Source organism: Mobula hypostoma, chromosome 2, assembly GCF_963921235.1.
Source record: "Mobula hypostoma chromosome 2, sMobHyp1.1, whole genome shotgun sequence".
In the NCBI taxonomy this organism is placed as follows: Eukaryota; Metazoa; Chordata; class Chondrichthyes; order Myliobatiformes; family Myliobatidae; genus Mobula; species Mobula hypostoma.
This window is the reverse complement of record NC_086098.1, coordinates 59714396-59740789: the sequence shown is the minus strand read 5'-3', so window position 1 is coordinate 59740789 and position 26394 is coordinate 59714396. Positions and strand designations below refer to the sequence as shown.

General features: G+C 38.9%; 1 protein-coding gene across 9 annotated transcripts in view; it reads left to right on the top strand.

The window, feature by feature from the left end:
* The window catches only part of lpin1a (lipin 1a), a 128034-nt gene that overhangs the window by 77326 nt on the left and 24314 nt on the right, over positions 1 to 26394 (top strand). For 7 of the 9 annotated variants that reach the window (XR_010016527.1, XR_010016526.1, XM_063037491.1 and 4 more), the window contains exons 5-13: positions 4941 to 5051; positions 6541 to 6648; positions 8822 to 8951; positions 11153 to 11471; positions 12484 to 12577; positions 12661 to 12848; positions 18504 to 18597; positions 19059 to 19128; positions 24010 to 24102. Coding sequence is in view for 7 of the 9 variants with exons in the window: in XM_063037491.1 (XP_062893561.1) it covers positions 4941 to 5051; positions 6541 to 6648; positions 8822 to 8951; positions 11153 to 11471; positions 12484 to 12577; positions 12661 to 12848; positions 18504 to 18597; positions 19059 to 19128; positions 24010 to 24102 (1207 nt within the window). In the remaining 2 variants the exon portion in view is untranslated. The remainder of the gene's footprint in view (positions 1 to 4940; positions 5052 to 6540; positions 6649 to 8821; positions 8952 to 11152; positions 11472 to 12483; positions 12578 to 12660; positions 12849 to 18503; positions 18598 to 19058; positions 19129 to 24009; positions 24103 to 26394) is intronic. The other 2 variants (XM_063037448.1, XM_063037474.1) reach the window with 2 other exon arrangements.

Sequence of the window (26394 nt, the reverse complement as noted above, 5' to 3'; positions counted from 1 at the left end):
TCAAAATGATTATGTGAATGTTTCTTTTAGTATAACAAAACTAGTTTTTAAGCTTTTTGACATGATCTACATGTTTTGCATGCCAAGAACATTTACAAACATCCGGTGGCTCCAGATGGATGTGGCAGGGGAGTGGGGGATAATCTCAGCATTTGTCAAAGCCATTCGGTTAGTACAGTGGGCTGCATGCAGGGAGGCAACACTCTGCTCAGTGGGAAGTGCAGACGTGCTGGCAGTCCATCTTCCTAGGGGAACGTTGTCCAAGACCAGCCAACAAGTAGCTGTGTGACAGAGAGAGAGAGAGAGAGACCCCATGATCCTGGGGCAACAATAGATCTACACAGTAATTTTCTTTACATTTAGTAATAAAAATGTAACTGGAAGAACTGAAACATCTGGCTGTTCATTAGACTGAGCAGGCAGACTTCTGCATAAATGTAAGATTCTTTGTGTGTACATGATTATTGCCTACAGATTTAATGTGAAAGAAAAAGATTGAAAGGATAATATGATAATTACAAGTAGAATTCTTTGTTTCTTCTGCTTCCGTGACATAGATGTACGTGTGAACATCGATATATACATGGCAAGGTTTTAATTCTGATGACCTGAAAGGTCAGTTATTTCTTTCTCTACAAACTGCCTGACCATCAGAGTATTTCCAGAGCTTTTCTGCTTCCGCAGCTATCATTTTTTTGATTTTCATTTTTATAATAATAAAGGCATCCGTTAGTCTTGCGAGACCATGGATCTGCGCCTGGAAAGTCTTCACTCCAGGGCGCAGGCCTGGGCAAGGTTGTATAGAAAACCAGCAGTTGCCCATGTTGCAAGTCTCCCCTCTCCATGACACCGATGTTGTCCAAGGGAAGGGCATTAGGACCCATACAGCTTGGCATCAGTGTCGTCTCAGAGCACTGTGTGATTGAGTGCCTTGCTCAAGGACACAACACGTTCCCTCGGCTGGGACTCAAACTCACAACCTTCAGGTCGCTAGTCCAATGCCTTAACCACTTGGCCACGTGCCCACACAGATGAAATTATGAAAACACTTTAGCATGGCGCCACTTAGTGCCTAGAACACCTCACTGCAGAAAGATCTGGTCAACTTAAAATATTCCTCCCTCACTGATGCTAAATAGATTGCAATCATGTCTGCTGACTTTCAGTGCATGCATAGGTGTTACAGAATGTGAACAGAGTAACATACAGTTGATATCTTTATGAATTTAAAGGTAAATCATATGAAAATCTGTATCAGTGTTGCACTGTTCATAAGATCAAAATATCAAATCGGAGTCGGGCTTAATATCATTGGTATATGTTGTGAAATTTGTTTACTTTGCGGCAGCAATGCAATGCATTACATGATCTATCGAGAGAAAAAAAAGTGAATTACTGCGTGTGTATGTGTATATATGTGTGTGTATATATAAATAACGTGTGTATGTATGTGTGCATAAAAATAGATTAAAAGTAGTGAGGCAGTGCTCACGGGTTCAGTGTTCATTCAGGGGTGAAGGAGTGGTTTCTGAATCTTGCATGTGGATTTGAATTTCACTTTATCTAATTCTGCTTATGAGAAAACAAGCTTTTCTGAACGAGATTATCATATAACCAGGCTGGTCTGCTCCATTTTCAGTACCTTTATCAAAATTAGTTATTTCTACAGATATATGTTGGAGAAAATTCTAACTGGTTGCATCACCACCTGGTGTGTTGGGGGGGGAGTGAAATGCAAAAGCTGCAGAGGCAGAGCACTTCTATCACGGGCACTAGCGTCCTGACCATTGAGGGCATTTTCACAAGGACATGCCTCAAAAAGGCGGCATCCATCATAGTGGACCCTCTTGGCTTTTGATGTTTTAATACAAGGTTCTTTTTTGGAAGTCAGGAAAGAGATGCAAAACTTGTTTCTTCACTTATCATTTTATTAAGCATTAATAGAACAAAGAGAATTGAATAACGGACAGTGATAGAAGTCTAGTAAGTGAAGGAAGAGAAGTAAGAACTACTGGAGACTACAGACCTCATGGTCTGATGGAATTTTATCACTAAGTCTGGGGAGCCTAGTTTGTTGATTGACAGTCACCAGTTTAGCTATGATCTGTTCTCTGGTTGCAGCAGCCAGCGTCGATACGCCCTGAGATGAGGTTCGAACTTGCACTTGCCGTGTGCAAGGTGTTGCTATTACCTTTGCTCCATGATGAAAGATCCTGACAAAAAGCAACACCTTCAAACTTCTGGTCTATAACCTGTCTGTCAATAACATGGAAGCTCCTATCAGGCATTGTAGCCACCAAGCTGAAGGAATGTGTGTAAATTTCTGAGCCCTGCTTAGAGGGAGATTAATAATGAAACCAGAGCGTCCAAGCACCAACTACTGATAGACAAAGCAGTCATGTGAGACTCCAAGACCAGGCACACCAACCTAAACATAGCTTGGATCAACTACCAGAAAGCATATGACTCAATGCCCCACACATGGATCCTGGAATAACTGCCTCTGTACAAAGTCAACAAGACATGAAGCACCTTCATCATGAACTCAACAGGCCATTGGAGGACAATGCTAGAAGTTACCTCAAAGCCAATAGCACAAGTGACCATCATATGTGGAATATATGGTTGGGCACAGGAGTACATTCAGCCAGAGACTCATTCCACCGAGATGCAACACAGAGTGGGGCACAGGAAGTCATTCCTGCCTGTGGCCATCAAACTTTACAACTCCTCCCTTGGAGGGTCAGACACCTTGAGCCAATAGGCTGGTCCTGGACTTATTTCCTGGCATAATTTACATATTACTATTTAATTATTTATGGTGCAGCTGTAACGAAAACCAATTTCCCCCGGGATCAATAAAGTATGACTATGACTATACCAGGGTGATGCACTATCTCCAATGCTGTTCTGCATAGACTTGAACCCCTTCCGGCAGGTCGTCTTAAAGAGTGGATATGGATACAGGTTCAAGAGTGGAGTAACCATCAGCCACCTCCTGTACATGGATGACATCAAGTGCTATGCCAGAGATGTAAGAGACACTGACTCACTAATCCTCCTGACAAGGATGTACAGCAGAGTCACTGGGATGCCATTTGGACTGGAAAAGTGGAGGCAGACGGTAGTGAAAAGAGGTAAACTCATCAAGACCGAAGGAGTCGAGTTACCTGAAGGCCACATACCAGATGTTCAGGATAGCTACAAATACCTGGGCATCCTGAAGGTGCTTGAGAGCCACGATGGGGACACAAGGAAGGCTGCAACATCCATGTTACTCCAAAGAGCGAGACAAGTCCTAAAACGCCAGCTGAATGGGAAGAACAAGATCAGAGCCATCAACACATTCATCCTACCAGTCAACAGATGCCCAGCCGCAATAGAGTGCTAGCCAAGGAACGAAATGGAAGCCACTGACATCAAGACCTGGAAACTACTTAAGATACATGGAGGATTCCATCCAAAGTACAATGTTGAGAGAATGTACACCCGCCAGAATAAAGGAGGACGGGGGCATGGAGGTGTCAAGGCCTGGAAGAAATGCGAAACATCCATGAATACGTTAGGAAGATGGCCCCCAAGGATGACCTGCTAGGAGAATGCCTCAGACAGCAAGCAGGGGACATGGAAATGGAAGTGGGTGTAGCAGAATCAGAGGATCCGGGGCCACGACATGCCAAGCCACTGTATGGGATGTACCATTGCCAGATATCGGAGGTGGCTGACATAAGAAAGTCCTACCAATGGCTGGAAATGGCAGGGCTGAGGGACAGCACAGAGGTGATACTCATGGCTGCACAAGAAGAGGTGCTGAGTACAAGAGCAATAAAAGCAGGGGTCTGACACCAGACAAGACCCAAGGTGCAGATCGTGCACAGAATCTGCTGAAACCATCCAGCACATAGTAGCAGGGTGCAAGATGTAGGTAGGAACAGCATATACTGAACGGCACAACCAAGATGCAGGAATTGCGAACAAGAACATCAGTGCTGAATATGGACTGGACACTCCCAAGTCCAAATGGGAAACACCTGAGAAGGTATTGGAGGATGACAGAGCTAGGGTCCTGTGGGACTTCCAAATACAGACCGATAAGCAGGTACTGACCAACCAACCAGACATAGCAATACTGGACAAGGAACAGAAGAAAACAATAGTAATAGATGTGGCAATCCTAAATGACAGTAACATCAGAAAGAATGATAATTCTGGTTGTCATCTGACTTTGCCTCCTCACTCTGATTTCTGGATTCCCTTGAAGCCTTTTTACATCCTTTTTCTCACTCAGAGTTCTACCTACTTAATGCAGTCATGTTCTCAACTAAAATGTTGAATAGATGATGAAAAGCTGAGATCTGAGCCGGAGTACCTCACTAATCAGAGCCTGCCTACCTGAGCAGTGGGTTTATTCTCACTTTGTTTTCTATCTGATATCCAAGTTGTATTCCATTTTAGTATATTACCCTCCCAGTGCCATTTTTTTTGTCCTAACCGTTGATCAACATCCTGTTCAGAGTTTATTTATGAGCGATACATGCACATATAGTTTTCTGTGATAGAAATTTGATAATCAAGAAGCCAAAAAAAAACCCTTGCAATATCTAATTCAGGAAATGGTTAAATTAAACCTTAGTTTCCTTCTTGTACCAATGCCATGTCACCGATGTGGAAGGTTTTACCTTGCAGATTAACTCTGATAGTAGATGTTGAAATCTGGTACTTTTGATGTTAGTTGTCACTTTATTTGATTTGTTGTAACATTATGAGTTTATCTTTCAACAGGGAAATAATGATGGACAGACTGGTATATGGGTGTCCACACACTTGTCCGTTGATTTAAGTGCAAATTTATGCTTTTAAATCACTCCTCCTCTCAGAACAATTTATGAACTGTCTTTGGAAGTTTCCTGCTAATTGGTGCTTTGCTTTTCCTTTCCCAGGAATTCAACACATATGCAGAGTGACCTACAAGTGCAGAACCGCACCTTGGTTAACATAACTCATTCTCAAGTGCATCCTTATTCAGACACAGAATGTTCATCCAGACACAGGTATTGGTCTTTACTGAGTTTTTCGATGCTTCTGACTCATTCCTGCACTAGCTGTTATTGCTGTCCTCTTAATGTTTTCTGCAGCAAACAACTTTCATATTTCTGATGGCAAACAACAGAAGTTTCTTCAGTTTGTTAAAGATGAGATTGCAAAGGTGATGAATTCTTGTTTAGCCATTATTTAGGAAAGTTAATTCCTTGCACTGCTTAATCTTAATACTCTTGTTCACCGGCACAATATAGGTGATGGTGAACAATTCTAAAATGGAGGCGGCCGCATTAATATTGCTGTTTGTTGAAGAAAGAAGCTCAAAGAAACAACAAACACGGCTAAAATATGCTTAAATTATCAAAGCTGGAGGATTGTGAAAGATGTTTGTTTGAAATGAGCAAACTTATGTTGCCTTTGCATAGGATAATGTGCATTACTTTTATTGCTAAAATGTCCCATTTAAAGAAATGGGCCCAATTTTTTAAGCTTGGATGTTTCTACTCAGACAACCAAATTTTCAGAAAATTATTAATCTTAAATCACAGCTCTTTTAAAGATAGTTAGTGATATTACTTAATATCAGAACGGTTAGTGGGACAGCAGTTGCAATGGTTAACTCAATCAAGAGATTAATGTCATGTTAGAAGTCAAAAGGTAAACAAGTCATTCTGATGGCAAAAGATGTCTTGGTTGCTAAACTAATAACAAGGTATTATTCGTGATGATAATGTCACAATCCTTCAATGAAAGACAAAGACTTTTTCAAAGTTAGTTATGTTTGCTGAATTCATCACTGAATACTTCTCATATAATAGTCACTGAGAAAACACAGCAATTAGATGAATTTAACCAAAACCATCTGAAAAATACAATCTGGGAATAGTGAATTTCACTGAACCAACATCAGAAAGTAGTCTTTTTAGCTCTACCTCCCTCAATAGTTGTGTGGTAATCAATTCAGTTTAGGTATGGTCTCAGTCTGAAGCGTTGACTGTTTATTCCTCTCCACTCATGCTGCCTGACCTGCTGAGTTCCTCAGCATTTTGTGTGTGTTACTGTGGATTTGCAGCATCTGAAGAATCTCTTATGTTTATTCATATCTGGCAATTCTTGGAAAGATTTCTAAACTCAATAAATCATTGATATTTTGTGATAGTTACAAGAGTACCTATATTAATGGATTTTGATTATTAGTGACATAAATATTTATTTGTGAATGAGGTAAATTTATCACACTTTATAAGATTAATTCTGCTAAACTCAGCTTTGCTTTAAAATATTATTACAGTTTTAGAGGAGTACAGTGCTGTGTTTGCCCAGTTCTGAATATTTCAGCTCATGTTCTGAATTGCCGGTACAGCGAGTGTAATGCAGGGATGATGTCACAGCTGGTTGCATTGTTGTCCTTGTCATTTGTACACTCTGCATTCAGATATTTCGGCAAGATCCAGGCAACGTAAATAATTCTGCTTTTTATGCTGCACTGCAAAACTCCAGTCTGCCTGCAGAAAGCAAGCAATTGACATCACACCTTTCGGTTACCGTTGCTGGAGGCTTGTCTAGCTCTTGTCCACAACCAGAGCTTCTTTACCCATCTATGCTCAGGTATAAGATTGCTACTGCACATCCCAGCAGGCATGCCTTTGTGATGCTACTAATGCATTCATCAGTTTGCAATAATAGTGTTTGTGAATGTGATTTTTTTTTTAAATTAAAATTTTCTTTTCTCTTAAAACTTCTAAATTAAGTTTAAGTTCAGTTCGGAAGCTTACAATACGTACGTGTTCCCTTTTTAAATAGGCATTGCAGGACCTTGTGATACCAATGTCAAATATATTTACCTGAGAGCTGTTTATACATCTGAAGATTAAATATGCATTTAACTAGTCAAATAGTTGTTTTATTGATTTCGTGGTTTGTGAAAGGCAATGGGTGCTCCTCTAAACTACCACTCCTTTTAATCTTCTGTAGTAATGCTGCCTTTCACATAATTTCATGCCATTAGCTTTTGTTTAAAGTTTCAGACTGAATGCTAGAGCTGTTTAGTGAGCCAAACAAAAATTAGTGAAGCTTTATAAATTTTATTTTACAGCATCATTCAGCATTTGCCAGGAAGATGAATGAGGTTATGAGTATGTTGTAATGCTCAACCCTATTTCGAATAAACTCATTGGCAGATAGAAGGTTTAATGTTTGTAATACAACAGTGTTTTGGATGGCAGGTGAGATTATACTATGATAGTGAAGGAAATAAGGACAATGTTAAACTCAGGATTACAATTAGATTAAGGAAACCTCTATCAGGGGGACTCAGTGACTCAGCAGCTACAGCTCCTGCAGTTTAGTTCAGTCCTGATATCCAGTGCTGTTTGTGTGGAGTTTGCAGTCAAAGGAAGAACATGCATGTGTTTCTTCTGGGTGTTGTAGATTCCTCCCACATTGCATCGACATGCTGGTTAAATGGCCACTGTAAGTGATCCCAAGTGTACTTGGGTGGTAAGAGACTTGCGTTGGAGTTGATGGGCATATAAATAGGGATTTTTGGGATTATCCTGAGATCTAGTCTAGGCTCAATGGGTCAAATGGCTGTCTCCTTTGTCAGCAGAAATAAGAGATGTACATCAACCTGAATCAAGAGGGAGGACAAATCTGCCTTTCAGCACGCAAAGGTTTAGGTTAAACACTGGAACAAAGGCAGGAATTCAATCATTTTACAAACATTCTTATTCCCACAAGGCATCAGTTTCTGAATGTACTTGCAACATATTTATGTAGTTTGATTTCTTTAAAGAAAGCATAAATATTTCTACAGCTATGGTTGCTGTTGATGAATGCTGACCCCTTTTTTTAAATCATCTTTAAAGAATGGCGGATTTGTTTAATGCACATTCATCACAGAGCTCCATGCTCCAGAGAGAAGGGATTTGATTAGGTTGGGATATCTCCATTTAAGAAAAAGAATAATCCCCTTTGGGAAAAACTACTTTTGTTCCCATCAACATCAATCCAACAGACGTTAAGTTCATTGAATCTTAACCCAGCAAGAACAGGGAAATAGAATAAATATTTATTGCATGAGAAGTTTCATAATTTATAAGGTCAGCTACAAAAGCACGCTATTTACGCATGTTTCGTTGCTTTGGGATTTGTTCATTTTACTTAAATCTATCAATATCTCTGCCTGTAAACATACCTCATCTCCCAAGCTATTCTTGAAAGTGAAATGTTGGTTAAAAGATATCTTCATACAGTCATTAGAGCTTCTAATCTACGTAAATGATTACTTGTTTAAAGAGCAGGTTAATGAGATTCTTATCACCTTTGTGCACTTTTATTTGATTAGTAGTCACTAACTACTAATTCATCATGTTTAACAGATAATTAGTGTACTTAATATATTCTAACTGAAGTTTTTTTACCCATGAAATGAATGCAAAATATTCCAGTCTATAAGCATAAAAATTATGGGAAATCATCTCTTTTACATAACATAGAGAATGTCAATGTTCATTTTGAACCAAGTAAAACTCCCAGTGTAGTATAGTGTAAGTATCCAGTTGTATTAATAGAGAAAAGCAGGGTTGGGTTAATTAAAAGTAGCAAAGAAAGATGTCTTTTTTAAAAAGTTGTGAGCTGAATCTTCTATCTATCCCATGCTAAAATACATAAGTGTAAATTTATATTGTGCAAGTCTTTAATCTGTGGTAGTGCACTGGTAGCTGTTTATTTTTCATTTTTATAAAAGTTTCCATTGAAGATTTGCTTAATTATTTTTCAGTCACTCAAGGTTCCACCCTCCTACGCCTAACAGCGATTCCGAGTTGGTCAGCAAGCCATCGGAACGAGGGATGCAAAATATAAATACGCAAATGCACTGGGCTTGGGGAGAACTACCTCAATCTGCCAAGGTATCAGGGAAGGAGTTTGAGATTATGTAATTGTGAAAGCGTATTCATAATGCTGCTCATAAGAATACAAAAATGAGAAAAGGCCATTTGATTTATTTTGGTCTGTTATCCATTTATGTTCATTGATGTGGAGTCACAGAAATCCCAGTGTAAATGCAAGCTTTTTGTTCCATCTGACCACTTCCATACCTGCTGCTTTGACCACCTGATTTCTTCGTTGCTGCTGTCTATTCTGCCTTAATTCCATATACCTTGAAAGTGAAAATCTTTAAAATGCTTATCTACTTCCCTCTCAAATGTCTTGTGTCACTCTGTTTCAACAACCTTCCATTGTTGTATTCTCATTATAAATCACATGTTAAAAAGACCCTTTCAGTTGGTTTACTTTTTTCTCATTTGCAGATTTGTGGAACTGTTGACAAATTTTTCAGAGAAATACCAATGCCATAACACTTTGAAACCTCTACAGCAATTGCTCCACTGGTTTGCTCCAGAAATCCTTGGGAAATAGTACCAAATCATTATCCGCTTGCTTGTGCACATAGTTCCAAACCTAACAGCAGTTAATTTGCAGTATTGGTGGCTGACCTCTTGTTGGCGGCAGCCTCAGAGCTCGATGTTGTCATAGTTTCGTGGCTTTGACTATGGGAATCCACTTGACACGCTTTAGGTTAAATCTGGTGCGGGGCAGTGACACTACTCATTTGAATGGAGTGGAATGGCTGTAAGGAAAAAGGAAGCATGTAATTTTATTGTATTAATTTTTAAATATTATAGTTTTAAATTCTTCCAAAAAGTTGTTAAAAGAAATATCTTCTGATGTTTCTAACTTTAAAAAAAAAAGTCATTGATAGGTTTGTAGGAATTTGTTACTTTGAATGTACTCTATAGCAGGGGTCCCCAATCTTTTTTGCACCGCGGACCAGTTTAAAATTGACAATATTCTTGCAGACCGGCCGATTGGTTGGGGATGATGTTCAAGTAGGGTTAAACTCACCTCAACATGTCTTTTACAGTTAGGGTTGCCAACTTTCTCACTCCCAAATAAGGGACAGAAGTAACAGTCAAATCCCGGGACACTTTACCCCAGGGAAGACTACCATGACCATGAAGCCTTGCGCGGGCACCTGTGTGCGCATGCGTGACGTGCGCATATGATGTGCGCATGTGCGTACGTGCCGATGTTTCCCCCCACAAATCGGTTTTGCCTTCATCTTCCCAACTATACTGTACATACATTATTTTTACTTTATTTCTGTGTATTTATCATATCACTCCTGCTTTTACTATATGTTAGTGTTATTTATTTTCGGTTTTATGTGTCATTTGGTATGATTTGTTAGGTTATTTTTTGGGTCTGGGAACTCTCAAAAATTTTTTCCATATAAATTAATGGTAATTGCTTCTTCGCTGCACGTCATTTTGGCACGAAAGGTTTCATAGGAAAGCTCTACCTTAGGGGGGGAAATATGGTAGAAACCAATTTAGCCCAATATACGGGATGTCCCGGCAAATACAGGACTGTTGACAACCCTATGTTCAAGTTCAACAGTGCGTGACAGGGAATGAGGAAAAGTGCAGCTGACTTGTATTGTTTCCTCATGGCCTGGTAGCACATGGTTTGCGGCCTGGTAGTTGGGGACCGCTGCTCTATAACCACTGGCAAGCGTGGATGGTTTGTTACGGACAGGAAAATTTGGCCGACTTTTGTTAACTCCCTGTGCCAGCCCAAGATTTTATGCAGTACCATAACATCCCTTTGAATTTCTCTGCAAGTTTTTTCTCCTCAAATTTAATTTTACTACACCTGCTAGCACCTTTACACTCCAGGGAGTTTAAATTGTACTTCCATCAGGCATCATTTATACCAAACTCTGTCTAATGTTATAAAGTATGATACTTTACGATTAGCTGATACAATTTCATTTCAGAGCTGAATGTGGCCACATATAGGTTGGAAGAAAAATGAGATAAGTGACATTGATTTATTTTCCTCTTATACTTCGTTTTCTCTTTATTGTGTTTCTGCATTCTCTCCTTCTCCCATAAAATCTGTTGTTTTTAAATGCTGCCAAACAACATTATACATATATTTATGATGAGTAGATGTACTGTTAATAAAACTACGTCTGTCATTTATTAGACAATATTTGTTAATCAGTGTAAATAGATAAATGTACAAAATATTAATACTTTTTCAGCTTATTCCTCATCAAAAGGTGGAAGATCTTAACAGGGTAAACATAACTCCATCAGGAAACACTCACTTCAGGGTAATCAACAGTGATCCATTCGTAAATTCTCATGACAGTTCGTCAACTCCTCCTCCATTAGTGAAACCTGAGCCTTTAACAGCAGGTGGAATGATGCCTCAGTCTGTGGACAGTTTCATGTGTGGTTCAGAGCACTATGAACCCTCTACTGCAATTGCTCCTATGGTTCCAGAAAATGGGGAGGTGAACAATACTCAGAATCAGAACAAGCAAGTCAGTAAAACTGATTCACCTTCCAAGAAGAAAGGTAAGAATGTCACATTTGGATCAGCTATTTCATAGAGTTTTCTTTTGTAAGATAGGCCGCCTGATAATAGCCTCAGTTACTTTTTAAATTAAGTTATTTGTGTTGTGACTTTCCACTACTGGAAATGAGCAGTTTAGTTCATATTCAGGTATCAGAAGCACTTGGGAAATTTAGGATAGTTTGAAGCTCTGAGTCATTGGCATCAAGTTTTAGTAACTGTCATATTCAATTCTGAATTGTGATAAGTGTCGTCCATTTGAAAAATGCTTCCTCTTGGCAGTTGAGAATCTATGAGTGGACATCGGCAGAATACGTAAGCAGTGCAGATGAAATGCAGATAAGCTGCCCAGATATTTGAAATGTAAATGAAGCTTTTTGTTAGATATGTGGGTGTTTAGTTACAGAATCCAGTCCATGCTAAGCTTGGGATAAGCAACAAGAAAATGAGGTTACAAGGCTCCTACACATCTGCAGCAAAAAAATTGAAGCTGTACATTTACTTAAAAGTCTACTTCCTGTATGGCATTTTTGCAGGCAAGGTCTCGCCCTACTAATTATTTTTGGACTGCATTGAAAAATTTTGGATTCTTATACAGCTCCCACAACAGAATGAATATATTTCCTGACCAAAAGAGCAGTTTCTTTCCTCTCTAATTTCCTTTGTTTTTCCTCTACTCAGTAAGCTATATTTTATAAATGTATGTTTGTGTGATGATAATAGGTTGGTGATAGGAAAAGTACATTGACTCAGCATGATTAACTGTTCAATTGGATTAGTGTCTGACGGCTGAAAGCAACTTATCTTAATGAAATGTGTTTTCATCTGTCAAGATATCTTTTTCACTGTAGCTGTTGATGAAGATGTGGAAAGTAATCTGATTATTTAAAAGAAATAAACTGGACTTTGTGGGAATTGATAAGATTGAAATTGATGTCTCACTTTGGTTAAATTTTAGGGAAATTTAAGCCCACAATTATTCTACAGATTCTTCGTTCTCATTTTTTCCCCCAGATAAACGCAGTCGTCACCTGGGTCTGGATGGTGTCTACCTGGATGATATCACAGAGATGAACCCTGAAGTTGCAGCACTTTATTTTCCAAAATGGTAATTCCCATGAATGTGTAAAGTTCCTTTCGAAGTTCAGTCATGATGTGAATTCTAAAATACTATAATTGTTTCGTCTGCAGTGATAACAACACAGCTGGTCGAAATGGCTCTGAACAGGGAGTGCACTCAGAAAGTCAGTCACCGCAGTCAGTAGGAAGCTCTGGAATGGACAGCGGTGTTGACAGTTTCTCTGACACTATTGGGGACTTGCCAACCATTGCCATTTCACTCTGTGGTGGGCTAAATGACGACAAAGAAATAACAAATGGTAAAATCTTTATGGGCCCAAATCTTTGTTTGTCACAGAAATAATGCAGGCTCGGTCTGTTAAGTGTGTTATTTTGTTTTCAGGTTTGCCAAATGAACCAGTATAATCCACAGTTGAGACTTGATTTAAAATATGTCAGTTTCATATACATGCCTGTGAACCCTCAACTTCAATAGCATGTTGTGACCTGTGGGAGTTGCTTAAGCCCATTTCTTTGTTGGTCAAAAATGAGCTTTAGGTTACTAGCTTGTGACATTGATGGGATTGAAGATACATACAGGCCAAAACAGATGAGGACATTTTTTTTCTTCCCCTGGGGACAACAGCAATTAAAATGACATGCTATTTGTTATTTGTCGGTTTATGGGCAGCTTCACCATTTCTTGCATTTTAGTCTCTTGGAAGCTTTTAACAATTCAAGTTTAATATATCAGAGCCTCAAATTTAATTAGGTATTTTCATTATTTTAATTTAGATGCTCACAGTAGATATTTCTGACTTGTGTACTGCACAATTTATTGTAAGAGGCTTAGTTGGGGCAGAATTTCCAAGGGTCATTAAAGAGGTTTTCTTGAAAAGATATTGTTTGGAAAGGCCTACTAGGGAAGGGACTGTGCTGGAATTTGTTTTGGGAATTGAGACAGGCAGGGTGAAAGGTATTTTACTGGGAGCCAATTTTGGGATAAGTGGTCACACTCAGTTTTAAGATAGTTTTGAATAAGGATCAGTCTGGACCTTGCAGGGGAGTACTAGGTTCGGTCAAGTTAGGAAATCATTAGAGAGAAGCTGGGGGGGGGGTGTAAATTAGGACAATGCCATGTATGACCTGGGGGAATTGTTTAAATACCTGTTAAGCACTGGTATGTTCCAATAAGGAAGAACAAAGCTGGTAAGAGAAGCTTGGGTGACAAGAAAGGTTATGAATTTAGTGAAAAAGAAAAAGGGAACATCTAAGGTTCAGGATGCTAAAATCAGATAGGGCTTCAGAAGTGCAAAGGAAATGGGAAAGAAGTCAAGCAGGAGATTAGAAGGGCCAAAAGAGGCCATGGTCTTTGGCGAGTTGGATTAAATAAGGACATCTAAGGCATTTGGTACCTGCATTAAAAACAAGAGGATAAATCAGCAGAGGATAGGACCATACAAGGATAGAGGAGAGAATTTATTCTTGGAGTCTAAGGATATGGATGAGGTACTAAACAAGTACTTTGCATTGTATTTACTATGGAGAAGGAGAGGGAGGGTAGTGAGAGCAGTATGGGGTATGGTAATATGCTAGGACATTTTGAAATCAAGAAAGAGGTAGTGCTGGGGCTCTTAAAGATCCTTAAAGTGGATAAATCCCTCGGACCTGAAGAGAATTGTTTCAAGTTATAAAAAGAGACAAGGGAGGAGTTTCCTGGAGCCTTGATGAAGATTTTTCTATCCTCAGTACCCACAGGAGAGGTCCCAGAGGACTGGAGAGTAGTTAATGTTGTTACTTTGTTCAAAAAGGGAAGAGGGAATAATCCATGAAGTGTAGGCTAGTGAACCTCACACCAGTGGCAGGAAAGCTGTCAGACAGGGTTCTTGAGGACGACATTTGGAAATATGTGGCCTAATTGCAGACAGTCAGCATGGCTTTGTGTGGGGCAGGGCATGTCTTATGAACTTGATAGAGTTATTTTGAGGAGGTGATGAAGGCGATTGATGAGTGTTGGCTAGTAGGTAGACTTTGGTAAGACATTTGACAAGGTCTGTCATGGTAAGCTGATACTGAAGATTAAGATGCATGGGGCCTTATTTGGAATTGACTTGCCCAGAGAAGACAGTCATGATGGAGAGATGTTATTCTGACGGTCTCTGTGACTAGTATTGTTCTTTGAGGATCAGTGGTGGGATCATTGTTCGTGATATATATAAGTGATGATGAAAATGTAGATGGGTTGATTTGTCAGTTTGTGGATGACAAAGGTGGGATTTGTGGACAATGTACGAGTGCTGTCAAAGGATACAGCAGAATTCAGGTCAGTACGTGTGGCAAAATGACAGACTGAGCCAGTGTGAGTTGTTGCACTTTGAGACGTTAGTGTAAATGGGAAGCATGCCATTCACGGCAGGAGCTTTAACAGTTTTGAAGCAGTAAGGAATCATGGGGTCTGGGTTGTAGTCCATTGCTTCCTGAAAGTGGCCACCCAATAGATATGGTGGTAAAGAAGATGTATGGTATGTTTGGCCTAATTGGTCAGGGCACTGAGTGTAAGAGTAAGCAAGTTGTGTTGTAATTATACAAAACATTGGTTAGATTGAACATGGACTGTTGCACGCAGTTTTGGTCATCCTATTACTGGAAGGATGTGGAGGCCTTCGAAGGGATATGGATTAGCTCAAAAGAGAGGTTGCCTTGTTTTCTGTGAAAGCAGCAGAGCTTAAGCAAGGACCTGAGTGAAGTTTACGAAATTATGAGTGGCATACATAGATAGGCTAGATGGTCAGAATGTGTTTCCCAAGGAAGAAATATCAACTATTAGAGGGCATGTATTTAAGGTGAGAGGAGTGATGTTTAAAGATGTATGGGGCAATTTTTTTTGTTGAGTACAAAGTAAGGGATATGAATTATGTACAAGTAGAAGAGAGAGTTTAATTCAGTATCATATTTGGCACAGCCATTGTGGGTAAAGGCACTGTTCCTGTGCTATGCTGTTCTGATTGTCTTTAACCAAGATGGCACTTTGATATATGACGACATTTTGCAGGCAGCTCACAAAACCACTAGATGTACTTCTTCTGAACTACAATTGCTGCAATCTGCAGCCTGTGATTTCCCTTTTAAGAAACATACTTTTGAACTGTCTACATGAACTCTGATTCAGCGAACTTGACTCAGGGATGCTGTTGCAGCATCTTGAAGTGGATGAAAATCATCCATTGCCAAGACGGACTTCAAGCCAGATTAAAAGTTGAGACCCGAGAGCAGAAAAAGAAGCAGCGGTCAGCCCCGCTACTATATGCCAGCGAAGATCCCCCATCTGTCCATCCTCTCTTCCTGCGTTTGACCTGTCTCCCCCTCTTCTCACTACTACCATCAGGCAGGAGGTGCAGGAGTCTTGGGTCAAATGCCACAACTATTGTGCTTCTGGATTGGCATGGATGGTTCTCTTGCCTCAGCGCAGAACTCGACTACACAGCCTGTAGACATCTGCCTTTGTTATGTATGGTTTTTCATGGATTCTGTTGTATTTATTTATGTTCCTGTGAGTGTCTGCAAGAAAATGAATCTTACGATTCTGTATGGTATACATACTTTGATAATAAGTTTACTTTGAACTTTAATTGGAGGAGCACTTCATGTGAGATGTGTGGAAGAGGCTCCCATCAAAATTAGTTAAGGCAACGTTATCTTTAATGTCTTTTAGAATGAGTCAGTAGGATATGTGGATAAGAACATACTTAAGAATGTAATGAAATACATAGGTATTAATGATCCAATGTGGGATCCTGTGCTGTTGAGATTACAGAATCATCTGGGGAGTGCAGCTGTTCAGGCTTGATGAGTGTAGCTTGTGCTATTGGATTTAGATTTTCACTAATTGCTTTGGGGGATAAGGAGGAAATTTCAGAGATTTGTTTTGTAGGTTTTGCCTGTCATTGTTCAGGTCCCTCATAAAATTAATGTAGTGGGCACAGTTTATGATAGATTATATTGGTTTGCGGTGAAAACGTATGTGATCAGTCAAATAATACTTTCTTATTTTGTTGAAACTGAGGCTTTATTTCCTGTTGTGAGAGCAGAGTTTTATTTCAGTGAATTTAGTACATTCAACCCATTTCCTGGTGGGGCTTAAATCCACACTGTCACTCTGCTTAATCTTCAAAAAATGGTAGAAAGCTGTCAAAGTCTGAGAGGTGGCTGATGTTTAGGCAAATATAGCATGCTCATGCAAGATCATAAGAAATAAGCAATCTTTCTTTATGATAAAACTTGGACAAATTATATGACTGATAATGAAGTTTTTAAAAAAAGACAAAATGTCTTATTTCAGAGTAAAAATTCATTGTTCTTCAATGAAATCAAACATTTATGCTGTCGACTATTTTAAACATTTTTTTGTATCAGGTTTTATCAATGTAATATCTTTGAATTTTAAAAAATAATATTTGGTGACTTTATTATTGTCATTTAAATCCTGTTTCATTCAATTGCTTGTCAGTTGTCAATGTGGAACAGGATTGGGAACATGCTAAATTGGATCCCATGACTTTTCTTGCTATTACTGACTCCCGTCTGTGTCAGTGGCGTTACGATTTTGAAGATAAAATTGGAGACTTCGGAGAAGGCTACTCTGAAATACAAACATGCAGTAAATGTCCAGCAGAAAAAAACAAATGGCTGGAGAAATTACAGAGGTGGCAGGGAGTGGTAAGAAAGAGATCAATTGTCCCATTTTAGGGTGAGGACTGAGAGTAGAGAGGGAAGGATGACATGGGGGACTGTTTTGTGATAGGTGGATCAATGAGAGTGTAGGTTTGGGATGGGGGAGGGGTTGACGGGATATGGAGGCAGGTGGATGATGGATGGAAGCAGACAAGGAGAAAAATTGGCGGATGGAGTTGTGATGGGGGAAAGTTGAGACAGAAACTGGTGTGTGATAAGTGGAGATACAGAGGCCAAAAGTATGAGACTCTTAAGTAAGGAAGGTGATGTTTGGAACTATTTGTGAGAGATGAAGGGCAGATGGAACAAGTTTGAGGAAGGGTTGAGCTCTTCCAGCAGTTTTTGTTGAGTTCCTGCAACTGTTGGTTTTTGCTCCAGATTCCAGAATCAACAGGCCACTGTAATTGTCCATTCTGGTTTGTAGATAGAGCAAAGAAAGTTATCAACAGCAAGTGTAAAGTTCTGGGTGCAAGAATGGTGGTGGCAATTGTTTTGCAAGAGATTGAATGAAGCTTTAGAATCTATAGCAGAATGGATGTTCAACATCTTTAGTTAAAGCCTGGAAACAGTGAACAGAGCCAATAAAACTGGAATGGCTCTGTACATTCAGAGCAAGCAGCATTCAAACTGTATAGTACTTGGTGAGTTTACATGTTGAGTGTTGTGGTATCAAACTTGCAAGATGAGTAGACTCAAAATACTGTGAGACCAACTGCTGGAGTCAAAAGAATTGGGAAAAGAACATCTAAGAGCTGGTCTTGACGTTGGGCAAGATTGGAAATGGTAATGGAAGATTTTGAAATTTACTTTAAATTTTAAAGTGGATGCACATAAATAAGCATGTGTTCACATGAATGTGGTAATTGTTGAACATCTCAGAATGCTGTTCACAGCAATGTGGAATAACTAAGGAAAAGCCACGATGTTTTAAGAAATGAGGTTGCTATAGGAAACCTTGAATTTTTTGGGTAGATGGATGAAGTTGCATTCATGTCTTATGATTTTGCAGTAGTATTATTGGTTAAAGTCGAATTTGTCCTCATATGCACAAGTATATGTATGCACAAATGTAATGAAAAACTTGCCGCAGAATTTCAGGCATGTAGCAAATAGACATTCATAAAAACATGAAACATAAATTATACAGTATTTTTACAAGAAAGAATATAATTAGAACAAAATAAGGCCAATTTACTGCAAAATGGTATGAAAGACTAAGAATAGAAATGATTTTGTTCTTGCAGAACAGTTTATGGGGCGTTCTGTATCATATCAAGAATTTGCAGAGAATCCGGCAATCATTGATGATCCCAATCTGGTAGTGAAGATTGGCAGCAAGTAAGTGAAACAGACAAGGGAAAAAATGTAAAGAATTTGTAACAACTGCTCAAAGTGCATTATGATTTGAACTTAGTCTGTAGTAGTTTGAAGATCTGTGAAGAATTAGAAGCAGACTTCCATGACTAATAATTGCTCCGACCCTCCACTGCATCTTGCCAAGTGTTTCAAATGAGACAAAGGAACATCAGCAAATACACGAAAATATTAGAGGAATGAATTGGCAATTTTGTTCAATAGACAGCTTTTTTAATTGTTTGTTTATTTTAACTATATTCATGTTATCTATGTAAAATTTATGGTGGTAAGACAAGTTAATTTCATACTGCTGCATCTGGCTAATTTATTGCTACTTTGTGGGAAAATGAGTCTTGTATGCCACATTTAAATTATATAAGATTAATTAGCCCTTTACATTTTGAGTGATATTAATGCTGTCTTCATCTGCTGATGAAAACTAGGTATTATAACTGGGCAACTGCTGCTCCTGTGCTGCTTGCTATGCAGACATTCCAGAAACCATTGCCAAAGGTGAGTTAACAATTAAATGCTAACTCTTACAAAAGGGTCCCAAGAAGTCAATAACTGGAGGATTTAATTGTTTAGTAAACAGTTAATAATTGTTCGTCAACAATTTACGATTATTTTACAGTTTTAGGGTTGGTCATGTTCAAGGAATAATGAGATTATGTTCAATACATTATGTTCTAATTTCATAACTAGGGAATTATTGTTGTACAAATACTATGTATCTTTTTAATTAATTCCCCAAGGAGATGGACTGAAAACCATTTGTGGCATTACCAAGCTTAACTGAATTTCTAATTCTAATGTAATTTTATCTGAACATTATAGGTATGTGCAATTTATTAGTTCTTCACTTTTCTCCCCCCCACCACCACCCCCACCCCCACATTTCCATGATAGGAAGCCAGTAGAATGTCAATGTCTCCCACTAGTGGAAATTTGAGCACAGACAGAGTTCAGTCAACAGAAATGTGGGGTGATACATTTTGAGAGGTCAAATGCAAGAAGAAAACATAGACTAAATGGCAGGACGTGTGGAAGCACTGCTGTACAGTGGTATCTGGGAGTCAACTCCATAGCTTCCTGCAAGTAGCAATGCAAGTGGATGGGGTGGTGGTAAAGAAACTGTATAGCATGCATGTTGGTCAAGGTATCAGTCCAGAGAAGGGTTTTAGCCCGAACTGCTGACTATCTGTTTTTCTGCGGCGATGCTGCTTGACTCCCTGAATTCCTCCAGCATCTTCTTTGTTGCTCTGTAATGCAGCATCTGCAGTTTCTTTGGTCTTCATTACATATAAGAACTGGCAACTTAAGTTGCAGCTGTATAAAGCCATGGTGAGGTTACATTTGGAATACTGTCTGTATAAAGCCACAGTGAGGTTACAGTGGCATGCAAAAGTTTGGGCACCCCTGGTCAAATTTCTGTTACTGTGAATAACTAAGCAAGTAAAAGATGAACTGATTTCCAAAATGCATAAGGTTAAAGATGACACATTTCTTTAATATTTTAAGCAAGAAAACTTTTTTTTATTTCCATCTTTTACAGTTTCAAAATAACAAAAAAAGGAAAAGGGGCCCAGAGCAAAAGTTTGGGCACCCTGCATGGTCAGTACTTAGTAACATCCCCTTTGGCAAGTATCACAGCTTGTAAACACTTTTTGTAGCCAGCTAAGAGTCTTTCAATTCTTGTTTGGGGGTTTTCGCCCATTCTTCCTTGCAAAAGGCTTCTAGTTCTGTGAGATTCTTGGGCCGTCTTGCATGCACTGCTCTTTTGAGGTCTATCCACAGATTTTCGATGATATTTAGGTCTGGGGACTGTGAGGGCCATGGCAAAACCACCAGCTTGCGCCTCTTGAGGTAGTCCATTGTAGATTTTGAGGTGTTTAGGTTCATTATCCTGTTGTAGATGAAATTCTGCACCTTTTTTTCGCTAAACATACCTTTGCTCATTGTTCTATTCAAAAGGTTCAAAGGAACATCTAGACAAACCTGATGCATTTTGGAAACAAGTCCTGTGGACTGGTGAAGTTAAAATAGAACTTTATGGCCGCAATGAGCAAAGGTATGTTTGGAGAAAAAAGGATGCAGAATTTCATGAAAAGAACACTCTCCATCTGTTAAGCACGGGGGTGGATCGATCATGCTTTGGGCTTGTGTTGCAGCCAGTGGCTCGGGGAACATTTACTAGTAGAGGGAAGAATGAATTTGATTAAATACCGGCAAATTCTGGAAGCAAACATCACACCATCTGTAAAAAAAAAGCTGAAGAGGAAAACAGGATAATGAACCTAAACACCTCAAAATCCACAATGGACTACCTTAAGAGGCGCAAGCTGAAGGTTTTGCCATGGCCCTCACAGTCCCCTGACCTAAACATTATCGAAAATCTGTGGATAGACCTCAAAAGAGCAGTGTATGCAAGATGGCCCAAGAATCTCACAGAACTAGAAGCCTTTTGCAAGGAAGAATGGGAGAAAATCCCCCAAACAGGAATTGAAAGACTCTTAGCTGGCTACAAAAAGCGTTTACAAGCTGTGATACTTGCCGAAGGTTAGTACTGCCATGCAGGGTGCCCAAACTTTTGCTTCAGGCTCTTTTCCTTTTTTGTTATTTTGAAACTATAAAAGATGGCAATAAAAAAGTTTTCTTAAAATATTAAAGAAATGTGTCATCTATAACTTTATGCCTTTTGGAAATCAGTTCATCTTTTACTCGCTTAACTATTCACAGTAGCAAATTTTGACCAGGGTGCCCAAACTTTTGCATGCCTCTGTACATTTGGAATACTGTCTGTATAAAGCCATGGCGAGGCTAGTACCCATGATGGAGCTGACTAATTTTATAACTCTCTAATTATGGTTGCCGTGCTCTTGGAAGGATGTGAAGGCTTTGGAAAGGATGCAGAATAGGTTCACCAGGATTTTAGCTGTAAGGAGAGTTTGAACAAACTTGGATTACTTTCTCTAGGGGGCTACAGGCAGAGTAGCAGCTTGACAGAAACATAATTGAGGTTTAAAGCATATGTGCAAGTCATTTTTGTTTTGCAAAGAGAGTGATAGATGCCATGGGACGTGGTAGTAGCAGATCTGACAGTAATGTTTAAGAGGCTTTTAAGGAGACAGTGAACTGATAGGAATCTGGACTTCTCTGTGTTCAGTGGGTGCACCATTTCCACAAAATGTGATTTGGCCAACATTAGATAACATTCAGGTTGTAGTGACTACCTGTCCAGTGACTTTATTCCTTTTTCAGGAGGGATCTGTTATGTAAAAATCCTACTTGGTGTGAGACTGAGCTAAACTCTGCTGACCTTTCTGGAGAAGATGGTGGATTAGGGAAGGAAACAGGAAGAACTAAAGCATAAGCCAGCCTTGTTGATAGCCCTGTTGTACTCCAGTATTAGATTGCTGAAGATGTTTTATGTTGGTGGAAGCCTTGTAGTCTAGCCCAGATCTCAGGCCTGAGCTCGCTGTTGAACATAAGTTTCACAAAATGTAAAGTCATGTACCAACATACAGTGTTAAGAGCCAGTTTACAGTTAGGCTGCAAATCCTCTTCCTGGCCTATAGCTCTGCTTTTTAGATAATCCCTCTATAAACCCAGCAAAATGTTCACATGGTAAACCATAATTCCACATACAATTAAAGTTGTGCAAAGAAACAAAATGAATTCAGCTATCATTTGTAAGAACACGGAATTACACACAGTTGTTTTCTTATGCCACCTGAACTAGTCATGTGGCTATGTTGCATATTATTTTATTAATTTCTTTGCCGCATACCAATTTAGTAGCAATACATATGGCAGCTCTATTCATTTTCTTTGCCAAGCCCGTGAGTCCAGGCTTTCAGAAGTGCAGTCCATCGCCCCTCTGTGTGGTCCTGAGACAAAGCCTTTTGATTTATTTTTGGGATGCTTACTGCACCAAACTACTTGTTGTTCTGTGCAATTGTTGCATGAATGCAAAGTTCTGCTTCGGATACTCAATCTAAAATAACTTTCAATACTTGCATTGTCAACATTTAGAAGTAATAACTTAGCCCTTTGTCATAAATTTAATCTGGAGTAAAAATAAATGTCTGTTAAGTGTTCATGTGTTTTTCCATTGACTTTTGATTGAATAAGGGGTTTGATATCTAAAATCCAAGGGCCTTGCCTCTATCATGAAGTCCTGCTGTGTCAATGATAGACATGTAGCACCAGTGGCTGCATTAGAGCTCTTCTGCAGCCAGAAACTTGCATAAAGTTCATTTTTTTTCAGATAGGGCTTTCAGTTCCCACTTTAACAGAAAAGGTGATAGGTTTAATATCTGGTCTGAGCAGAACTCCTTAACAGTCTGAATATCGGGAACCTGTTGCTTGGTTTTGCTGTCTCTGGTTCTTGACAGGATGGATGCATAGAGGATTTCCTCATTGGAGAATTTGGAAATAAGCGTCACTGTTTAAAAGTAAAAGGTCTTCCATTTAAGGCAGACATAAGTATCATTCATTCTTGGAGGATTGTGGGCCTTTAAGTGCTCTTAAGGCAGAGGTTGATGAGTCATTATGGAAGGTTACTTGAGGTAGACTGGAATGTAGAGTTGAGTTTATAAATGCATCATCCATGATCCTAGTGAATGGCTAAGCTGACATGAGTGACCTCCTCCTGTTCCTTATCTTTTTTCTCTTACTGATAACAACTTTATATTGCCAGCTTGACCAAGAGTTCAATATAGCTACATCTACACTTGTCCATGGTGGTAGTTCTTCACCACTTGGACTTCCAGTGGAATGATTTAGATCAGATCATTAACCCATTACTTAAGTCTAGAACACAGTGAATACGAGCATGTCCAAGAAATGTGTTGGTGAATTTGTAAGGAGCCTAACCTCAATGTAGAGCTTGCACTGTACTTGGATTGTTCATATCCCAGGATCTCTACATTTGTTTTTGAAGGATGTTCTTTAAGAAAATTCACTTACAGAATATTACCTTGCAAGTGACAATAGTCAAGCAGTAGTAGATTCTGTAATTGGGGCTTCCTGTAGTTAGATTTTGAACTATTTTCATATGTGGACACTAAAATTTCTGCTTTTGATTGAAACCAAATTTTAATCTTCATACTTCAATGTTTATATCCTTCAAAAGTAACCTTTTCTCTTTTCGTCTTTTTCCTTTTGGTCATGATTTTTGGATTTGTTTTATAAATTATTTAAGCACTCATGCCTCAGTTACCTTTGTTCTTTACTCAAATACGCAGTATTTTGTGTTGCAGAGATTAGTTTTGTGGCCACAGTATGTTTCTTATTATTTCATTCACTTGGGAAGAGCAGCATTTTGTTATTTTGTATGACATTTATGTTTATCTTTTTATTCTATTAGTTAATTTTGTACATTTAAAACAGGCAACAATGGAAAAACTATTTAAAGAAAAGATGCCCAAGAAAGGTAGCAGATGGTGGTTTTCGTGGCGTGGAAGAAAAACCAGTGTAAAAGTGGTATGTTCTCCTGCTATACCCAAGTCTTAATTTGTTGGTAAATAACGTTTCAGGCCAAGACCCTTCATCAGTCCTGCTGAAGGGTCTCAGCCCAAAACACCGACTGTTTACTCTTTTCCATAGGTGCTGCATGGCCTTCTGAGTTCCTCCAGCATTTTGTGTGTATTGCTTGGATTTCTAGCATCTGCAGATTTTCTCTTGTTTGTGCTTGCTATAGGGTTGTCCTATTTAATTTCTGACTATGGTATTAAGCGGCTAAATTTTAACCATGTAACCATATAACAATTACAGTACGGAAACAGGCCATCTCGGCCCTTCTAGTCCGTGCCGAATGCTTACTCTCACCTAGTCCCACGGACCTGCACTCAGCCCATAACCCTCCATTTCTTTCCTGTTCATATAGCTATCCAATTTACTTTAAATGACAATATCGAGCCTGTGTCTACCACTTCTACTGGAAGCTCATTCCACACAGCTACCACTCTCTGAGTAAAGAAGTTCCCCCTCATGTTACTCCTAAACTTTTGCCCCCTAACTCTCAACTCATGTCCTCTTGTTTGAATCTCCCCTACTCTCAATGGAAAAAGCCTATCCACGTCAACTCTATCCATCCCCCCCATAATTTTAAATACCTCTATCAAGTCCCCCCTCTACATTCTACACACCAAAGAATGAAGACCCAACTTGTTCAACCTTTCTCTGTAACTTAGGTGCTGAGACCCAGGTAATAAACCCAATTTTGATTTCTAAATCTGGGTCCTGCAGTTCTAAGTGGTAGCAATGCACAATTCGCTTCTTCTGTTATCTCTTGTGCTTGCAATAGCTGGAGGTCATGACTATTATACCACACTGGATTGGGCCACTTGCCCAGTAGAATGTTGGAGCCTTCCCTGCAGGAGAGTCAAGCTTTAGGAAGCCAGGCCAGGGATTCTCATGCAATCTATGTTTGAATGATTCATTGTAGAATGTTCAATTTACCCTTGTATGTTGCAGTTCTTTGCATAATCTGCTGGATTCCAGCAGCTGCCAATCTATTCCAGCAATGCAATTATGGAGGCATTCATTTTAGAGAAATATAATTCGTGTAATAGATTTTTATGAATAGAACACACACACAAATTTGTAAGTTAAGAATTGGGCTGACATTCTGCACATGAATTACACATCGGTTTAAATTAAAATGGATTGAGGTTAAAAATTTGACATATTGATCATGGGAAAATTAAAATGTTTTGTGACTCATGACCACCAGATGGAGGAAGAGAGCTGCTGTAAGATACCTTTTAAAGAAAGACTTGTTTATGGAGCACAGTTTACAACTCCAGGATTTTGCTGCCAAGCCATACTTTCCGAAGTGTAGTCACTACTCTGATGTTAAAAATGCAGCACCCAATTTCTGACTAACAGGGCAGTGATCACAAAATTATCAAATTGGATATCAAGCATAAATGAAAGCATTTAATTAGCTCAAATCACACTTGTTAATTTACTCCTGAATATTGCTTTGATATCAAACTATACTTGAGTATTAATTTTTGATCTATTAAAAAGAAGTTTTGGTAATGCTTTATTTTGAGACAATGGGAGATGCAAATACTTTGTGTTTGTTCTAAACATTAATACTATTTTGAACTTCTGTCCCAGCTCACCTTGAAATAGTTTAGAAAATGATGAGATATTGCTGGAAGCAAACTGCAACTGGGTATTTGCTAGCAAAATGATTTGATGTAAGAGAGTGCACAGACAAAGCACTACATGACTGTAATTTGCATAAGTTTACAGCCTTTGTGGCATTAAGCACAGTGTTGCAAAATCTTGCAACAAACATCTGTTGTAAGCTCCTGTGAGATTGAGTTTGCCATAAAACTACAGGAGGCTATTTCTTGATGTTATAACTCATAATAGAATAATTTTCTTTATTTTCTGACTCTCAGCATATGCAAAACAGGGCAATATTAGAGCATAAAATGGATAAATGAGCATATTAGTAAATTTTATATGGAATATCTAATGCCTTTTGAGATGATTTATTTGTACGTAGCACAAACCCATAAAATTCATCTTGATATTCATAGATTTCAGCTAAGTATTCTTTGTTTTCAATTGCACTTAACTCTAAGTTGTGCTAGCCATGATGTCAGCAGTTTGAATGCAGTACTAGTTATGATTCCTTGCTTAGCTTGATGATAGATGCTTATATCTTTTCACTGCATAATAGTATACAGTTAGCATTGAATGGTATGTGCTATTTAGAAAAAATGGTTAAAATGATCTATATTGTTCATTTTTAAA